Raw genomic sequence first — 8646 nt, 5'->3', positions numbered from 1 at the left:
CACTCACACATTTTCTGCAAAACCAAAGAGAAGTGGAGTGTTCTTACCATGAGAGTTCAGCCATTACTGGCGAACAGATAGAATAATGTACTTTTTGAGCTTTTACGCCAACATGTGTTAAAGTAAAGTATATGGCTTTTCTCTGTTTTCAGCTTTGGAGCATTTGTGTGGGACAACATGTTCACTTTCCACTGCATAGAAATGTTGTTCTAGTCAGGAATAACAGAGCTGGTAAATATTGGCCTATCAATAAACTAGCTGGCTCTTACATGCCTAGTGCTGTTGTAATAGTTTGCTGTAGAAGTGAAGGCTGGGGCTAGCTGTCACTGGGCAAGTAGACCCAAGTCAAATGTTTGACTTATTATGAATGTCAAAAATAGAATAAAGCTGAGATTGTTTTTTATTCATTCATTAATTACAGGAATCACCTTACAACCTTATGACTAGATTTACCGCGCCGCAATCAAATAAGCATCAAAGATACTTTCCAGTACTAGTCAGAGCAAAATTTTAAGCGCAGTATGAGTGCAGATTCTCATTCCTATCTCATACATATGCGTGACATGACCTAACTGAGGCTTAAATGGATCAAGAAATCTTCTGATGCATGTCTAGGCTTTTCTACTTTTTCAGTACTATTTGAAGAGTTACTAGCAGAAACTCTTCATTAAAGCCACTCTGAGTGAGCTTCTTTGTCATCACACAAAGTGGCCACCACAGCATGAGCCATGTTTTTAAAAGAACATTGAAAACAGAAGTATTTGTGGAATTCAGTGACTAAAACTGAATTTACAAATAGTGCTCTATATTCCATACAATCTCAGTTGAGCTGATTCAAGCTGATTTAAAACAGTCTAACCTGTAGAATACTGATCATATTTTGCTCACACATGCATCTCATCTCTTTTTGTGTTCTAGACTCGTAAAATGTCTGATTTGGAGGATTTCGGCAAGACAGGAGGGCAGTCCAATGTATCTGAAAGCTACCAGCTGAACCCCACCAGTGTGATCGTGTCTGTGGTCTTCTCCCTCATCTTCCTGCTGGGAACCATTGGCAACAGCCTGGTGCTGGCCGTGCTGCTGCGGAGCGGACAGGTTGGATACAACACCACCAATCTGTTCATCCTCAACCTCAGCGTGGCCGACTTCTTCTTCATCATCTTCTGCGTACCTTTCCAAGCCACCATCTACTCGCTGGAGGGCTGGGTGTTTGGCTCCTTCATGTGCAAGGTGGTGCACTTCTTCATCAACCTCACCATGTACGCCAGCAGCTTCACGCTCGCCGCCGTCTCCGTTGACAGGTGTGTTGACAGCTGCTATCCAATTAGAGATGAGAAACTATTGTTAGCATGCAGTGAAAACGTCTTAATTATTACTTGAGTAGAGTTTAATAGACACAATAAAAAAAAAAAAAATACAGTACTTCATTACACTGTTATTTTGAATCAACGTACTAAATGTAGCATTCTTAAACATCAGTACAACATTGTCAAATTAATCATGAAACCTTGACATATTTACCGTAAACAAATGAGACCATGGTGGAGACGACTGGTAGGCTCTATCTCATACCAGTGGTAGCCTATTGTTAGTGCTGGTGTTTTTCAAATTTAAGACCACATTTCCCATAAACCGCTTTCTGTTGCAAAAGGATGTCACTACTTCAATCAATCAATCAATCAATTTTATTTAAGTGCAGAATCACCATGAAGCATGGTCCCAATACACTTTACAATTAAAAAAATACATAGGACAAAACATACATCAAGAAAATAAAATAGTTAAAATAAAACAACCACATTGAAAACATCAACGTTAAAAGGATGTTTGAATATTAAAGTAAAACAACCACAGTAAAAACAACAACATTAAAAGGATGTTTAAAAAGGTGATGGACCCGACTGAAGTTGTAATTCTAGGGTAGGCTATAATGAAGCGAATAAAGGTGGGTTTTCAGTCTTGATTTAAATATTTCAACTGAGCTTGCTTCTTCTTCTAACATGTAATGGAAGTCCATTCCACAGATAAGGGGCACAGTAGACAAATGCTCTGAAGCCAACTGATTTTTTGTTAGCTGAGGGAAGTCCATGCAAAGCCTTATAAGTTAAAAGAAGAACCTTAAAATCAGCTCTAGCTTGCACTGGTAACCAGTGAAGAGAGGCCAGAATGGGTGTTATATGATCAAATTTTTTAGTCTTCGTCAAGATTCTAGCTGCAGCATTCTGAACAAGCTGAAGACTTCTAGTAGCACAACTAGGAAGACCAGAGAGAAGAGCATTACAATAATCAAGTCTAGAAGATACAAATGCATGGATTACAGTTTCAGCATCACGCAATGATAGAATAGCCCTCCTCCTCCCTGGCGTCGCTCTGCGTGCGTTTGTTTCCTCTCTGGCTTTACTCAAGAGGATAAACATGTTGGAAGAGATTTTCCATGGTCTTTCACTCCGTCCAACATCTGCCATTGTGAGAAACTCTGAAAGGTTTAGCTCCATTTGCGCCAGAAGAACAGCGCCCTCAATCCAGCTGATTCGCTGCAAAATCTGACCTGGTGGCACACAATGTAAAATGCAGAGTAGAGGCTGCAAATCTTCTCAGTGACGGTCTTGTTTGTTAACAGTAATTATATTAATGTCTCAAAATTAACATGGCAATGATTTATTGATCTTAAAATGCTACACCTAGTAACACTGGTACATGTCAAGTGAGTATCAAGTTTCAATTAGGGAAGACAGCTTTCCTTTTCTCTCTTTTTTTCATCAAAATGGATTTCTGCCCACTCACCTCATTAAAAAGTCCTCAGTTCCTCTGTACACGCATTCAGTTCTTTCATTTTCTGTTTTTTTCACACTACATTTTCATGAATAGGTGTGTTTAATCCATCCCAAATGTGTTCTCTCATCTAAAGCTATGATGGAAAATGGTCTGCTGTGCACATTAATTGGAACCCAGGGGTATATATTAAAAGAATTAGAAGAAGACCTTTTAACACCTTGCAGTGAAGCTGAATCAGTAACTAGCACACTACGAGAATAGACTCTACTCATGTATTACTGCTGCCTAAAATTATACTTTCATTGAGGAAGCTAGAACCCATCATTATAGTTGTTGGGAAACAACATCAGCTCAATCAATAGAAACAGTGTCAATGTGCGATTTCCCTATAGACTCCCACAGTGGCTCTGTTTACCTTTTAGAGGATTAAATAGATTCTTCATCTTGCGAGCCAGATAATTTCACGAGTTCCTTCCCAGTCTGGAAAAGAGCAAGACCATCTGGCTTTGGAGGTTAATAGATTTCCTCTGTTTTAAGAAAAGAGAATGAGCTCACTGTTGCAGCTGAGACCAGGAATCTCCAGCATGAATTAAATCACAGTAAGCCTGGAAAGAACGGCACACTCCTTTAATGGAAATCATGCGCTGCCGCAGTGTGCTAACCCCAGGCAGATCATACATTTGCTGTGATTTTATGCTAGAATAATATCCACTGTGAAATCGATTCCATATAAAAGAGGGAAATGTAACGTTATTGCTTCTAATCAAAGTCAGGGTTGCAGAGTTAGCTTGCACATGCAGGTTGGAAGAAAAGATGATATCTGGTTCATACAGTAAGGTAACTGGTAGTACAACAGTCCACAAGGTACCACAAAGAAGTTTTATTTTGACAACGTCTAAATGCAGAAGCTGAAAGATAATTCTCTATTCTAATGTAGAGTTCAGGCTGTTACATTCCTGGACACATAATTTAAGATATTTCAGTCCTATACACCCAAAAATTAAACATCCATGTTGAGAAATTGTGTATCCAGGAGGGCTTCATGATCAGACAAACATCTAAGAGACAAATGATGACAAATGCTTTTGTCTTGTAAAATACTGAATACATGCAGCCGCTATACCAGGCTTCCTCCAATAATGAATAAAGTGAAAGTGGGAGAAATGAAACTGAAATGGGAGAATTATTATTGTTTTGGGGTTTTTTTGCACATTTTTCCATTATGTACCTGCATACCCATGTTGATGGGATATGAGTAGAGACATACTTTAAATATAGGAATAGAATTAGAAATAGAAGCCCTGGGAAAGTGGATTTGAATAGTATAGTAGTAGTACTAGTAGTACTAGTAGTAGTTGTACTGTATTTCTTTATCACAGAAACATTACAAGCAATGCAAGACACCATACCAAACACAAACTAAACAGCACACACACATGCACAACCATCCATGTCTATACTGAGCAGACAGGTCAGACATTATCTATGATCATTCCACAATTTCATCGCACTGAGAACAAAAGACCGTTTGAAGCTCTCTGTAAATATTTTAGGAAGTATAAACCAATTACTGAAACAGTTTCTGTGTTGAATCATTACATTATGAAGTGTGTTATCTGTGTTGCCCAGCATACTCTGAAATTTAGACACAGTACAGTACATTTAGTGATTTAGTGGTTGGATTATATCCAATAGTTGAAACCGGCTTTCTTTATGATCTTTCACAGTCTGTTGTCAGCCTCTTTGATTGGTTTCCTTTCCAGCAAATGAGGATATAAATGAGAACACCAAAAAAAAAAGAGAAAAATTACATGAAAAGACTTTAGTTTCTCGGGGAAATGAAGCCTAGCTTGTGCTCTCTAAAACTGTAATAAATTCTTCCTCCAACTGAGCTTATTGTAATACCTGCGTACTTATTGTCCACTGAACCTATCATTTCACCCTGTATGACAAGTGGGTTCAAGGATTCAGCCCTTTTCCTGGATGGTAACCACTGGCCTTTATTTTCCCCTAATGTCAACGCTGAGTATCTTTTCTCCATTTCACAGAGGGTTGAAAGACCAGAGAGGCTATTTCCTGGATATAAACACTGTTTTTGGAGAGGTAGCTGAAGTGTCCTTAGCTGTAAATGAGGCTGGGGCGGACAAGGATTTGCAGGTTAATCCCATATTTGAGCAAATGAACCTGTTGCTGAAACAATGGCTCATGGACAAGCAGGTAGAATATGGCAAATACAGCTTTACGTGTACAAACCCAACAAACCAGAGGATCATGAGTTAGAGGCCATTACTTAAGCAATAATACATGAGAAGGAGTGCTATACTGTGAGATATTGCTGTGCTGCGGTTGCAGATTTATGGAAAGAGATTAGTGCCAACAGACACTATTTGTAATGCTCAGATTGAACCTTTGAATTCACAAAGTGAATTCAAATAATGGATTTGTAAGGCAGCACAATTACAAATTGAAAGCACTTGAAATTCATTCATTCATTCAATTGAATGTGATATTTATTTAATTTAACTTTTAATTGCAAATTCAGTTTTCTCAATTCAGATTCAGCTTCCTGAGACACATATCGGGGCATTAGAGACTTTTCTTCCCTGAGTGATGAAAGAAAGGCAGCCTCCTCCTCCACAGCTACCAACAGCGGGCTAACACAGTGGTTTTCAATCCTGGTCCTCGGAAATCAGAGTACTGCTGGTTTTCTGTCCTATCAGGAAGTTAATTGCATTCACCTGGCGTCCCAGGTGTCAATCAGTCCTTGATTACATGACTAGAATGAAACCAGCAGGACTCTGGGTCCTGAGGAGCAGGACTGAAACCCACTGGGCTGACACTCTTCACTTAGCCAACCACAGGCCATGTGGCACTGTGCCTAGCTCATCCCAGCAGCCAGTGATTGAGTCTCATCCTCCCCACTTGGTGAAAGAGTTTCAAATTGTATCCTAGCTACTAGTGTGGCTCAGTACATAGTTACTTTACAGACAGCTACTGTTTGAAAGCAACTGCATTGCAGCCTGGCAGGCCTATAGTTGTTTACAGCATTGCAGAAAGCAGCAAATACTTGTATATTTAGTAATGGTAGAGTAGAAGTTTACTGAATTATGTTTACATGCATAATCAGTACTGAGTGATACAACACATTTTTGGGGAAGAAATCAGGCAAATAACTGTTTCAATCATTTAGCTGCTCAAACTGTCAATTTGTTGTATCAATACCTGATATGACAAATGGCTGAGGAAGTAGGTATCTATAAATTATTGCCTGTTACATGTTGATGTCTAATAAGCCCTCTAGCTATCATATAAATAGCTTACGCCTGTGCAACTTCACCGTCTCTTTCAACAATTCAAGAGGCCTTTTACCTCTTGCCAAGCCGTCATTGTAAATAAGAATTTGTTCTTAACTGACTTACCTGGTTAAAATAAAGGTTAAATAAAAATAAAATGAAATAAATAAATATGGCTTTTGGGAGTTGTGGTCTAAGGAAGGGTTATTTTCACCGTCGTGGAGTGGCAGCATGCTTGCTAGGAGCCAGTTAGCTTGACATTATTGGCCGCAGTTAAAAACTTTCCAATTCATAGTATTCTGTTACATCATCACACGGCCATCTTGGTAGGAAAATAACAGGTAATTGTAATAAATTAACAGGTGATTTCAATCAAATGACAAACACAACCAATGAGCTGTGTGTATTGGTAGGTAATGCATGTGACATCATGGGAATACTATGAGTAGCCTAGTCTGCTGTGCTTCCTCTTTTGGCCAGAGAGCCCAGAGAGGCTGAGGCTGTAGATCCATCCTGACAGCTATTTGAATTTATCATGGGCCCAGTTTGGTCCTGAATGACCAAAGGGCTTTAAGGACATGGAGTGTCAAGGTATGAGTGCAGCCAGTGTAAACATGGCAGACTGTAATGGTAAGGTCTGAGAGTAGGTACTCCTTGGAATAAACGTGTGGGCGGGACTAACTGTCAACATGTAATGGAGGAGGACATTTTTATTGCCGTTCCGGACTCTATTATGTGTGTTTGTCTCAGAGTAACCAAGCCCAGTGAAAACCTAAACCCTAACCCTAACCTGAGATGGTGTGAAGGGGAAGAAATCCTCCAATTACATGACAAGGCTTTTCTCCATATAGGAATACTGCTTCTTTTTTAAACGTTCGCGATCCCAAAAAATAACGAGATATACACTCTACAAAAATCATGGACTAAAGGAATTTTGTGTCTAGTTGACTCTATGTTCTCTCTATTAGCCTCTATTAGAAAAAAAATTGATGTCAAAAGTTTAATATGAAGTTGAAGAGAATATGAAGAGACTAATTTAAGCTATTTGTGAGTGCTAAATCTACATTTCTAAGAGTGATGAAATTTGTCATGAAAAGTATCAGTAGATGGTAGTAGACTATTCTTTCTCTGTTACTCATGAACCACACTTGACAATCCATACTGGGGGAAAAATCATAAAATGTCCTCATCATGCAGCCATCCCTATAAGAGCAGCAGTTTTGCAAATAGCTATGTATAGTTCTGTGAAATCATATTTGGATTGATAGATTTGTGCATGAGAAATCATGAGTTCAACTATAATTAAAACACATTTTTATTCTGCATTCTGGCCTCTGAGATATCATCATCATCATACTCTTTACCATCATACTCTACCACACTGATTCAACAATTGTTAATACTCAGTATACGATGTACACATGCATTCCAGTTTAAGTCTTTAATACACTGTGTTTTCTTGTAGGTATCTGGCCATTCGCTACCCGCTGCGCTCCAGAGAGCTAAGAACCCCTTGTAATGCAGTGGTTGCCATGGTGATCATCTGGGGTCTTTCCCTCGTCTTCGCAGGTCCTTATCTCAGCTACTATGACCTAATTGATTACGCAAACAGCACTGTATGTATCCCCGGCTGGGAGGAGCAAAACCGCAAAGTGCTGGACACGTGCACCTTCATGTTCGGCTACGTCATTCCCGTGCTGATCGTGAGCCTCTCCTACACCAGAACCATCAAGTACCTATGGACGGCCGTCGACCCTCTGGACGGCATGTCGGAATCCAAGAGGGCCAAACGCAAAGTCACAAAAATGATCATCATTGTCACGGTGCTTTTCTGCATATGCTGGCTGCCGTACCACGTGGTGATCCTGTGCTACCTGTACGGAGACTTTCCTTTCAACCAAACCACGTACGCCTTCAGGATCCTCTCCCACTGCATGGCCTACGCCAACTCCTGTCTCAACCCCATCGTGTACGCCCTGGTGTCCAAGCACTTTCGCAAAGGCTTCAAGAAGGTGTTCAGCTGCATCCTCAGTAAAAACGGGAGGAATAAGGTCCACGTGGTTCATGTAGCCAACACTGTGCCGGGGTTTGAGGCGGGCTCCACGGAGGTTTCGCAGATGAACGAGGAGAACGTACGACAGAATGAATGTGAAATGATTAACAGGCCCATCGCTGAGCCGAGAGAAGCCACAATGACGCTGAACTTGCCTTTTCAGAGGCAACCTTGACAACTGATTCAGCTGTGTTCAAGGGCTCTATGCAGATTGCCTTATGACAAAGACATTGCAGCAAATATTTCAAAAGTATTTATATACAGCACATGAAGATATCTCACTTTTTTGGTGGCAAACAGGAGAGGAGATAAAAGGGTTGATGCAAGAACATTTTCTGGAACTGAATATGTAGTAATATATATTAATGGACACATTTTGTTGCTTTACTTGTATTTTGCATTGATTGTATTCATTGCATGTTTCTCTTTGGTGTAAAATATTCTATATTTAAAGAAATGTGTTTATTAATGAGTGCACTAAAGCACTTCAGAGTTGTGTATTGTAATTTAAAAGCTGTGATATGT

General features: G+C 39.8%; 1 protein-coding gene across 1 annotated transcript; it reads left to right on the top strand.

Moving 5' to 3' along the window:
* The first annotated feature begins 927 nt into the window (after positions 1-927).
* Positions 928-8296, top strand: galr2b (galanin receptor 2b). The gene is made up of 2 exons (XM_071925784.1): positions 928-1301; positions 7534-8296. The coding sequence occupies exons 1-2, from the start codon at positions 928-930 to the stop codon at positions 8294-8296; spliced, it is 1137 nt and encodes a 378-aa protein (XP_071781885.1).
* Positions 8297-8646: the final 350 nt, after the last annotated feature.

Source organism: Centroberyx gerrardi, chromosome 7 (genome assembly GCF_048128805.1).
Source record: "Centroberyx gerrardi isolate f3 chromosome 7, fCenGer3.hap1.cur.20231027, whole genome shotgun sequence".
NCBI lineage: Eukaryota > Metazoa > Chordata > Actinopteri > Beryciformes > Berycidae > Centroberyx > Centroberyx gerrardi.
The sequence above is the reverse complement of the archived record's forward strand: the minus strand, read 5'-3'. Positions and strand labels throughout refer to the sequence as shown.

Bases quoted from the DNA above. Each gene is read 5' to 3' on its own strand.
- galr2b (XM_071925784.1), top strand. From the start codon at position 928: ATGTCTGATTTGGAGGATTTCGGCAAGACAGGAGGGCAGTCCAATGTA. The intron at 1,302-7,533 runs GTGTGTTGACAG...GTTTTCTTGTAG, and splicing joins GCCGCCGTCTCCGTTGACAG to GTATCTGGCCATTCGCTACC.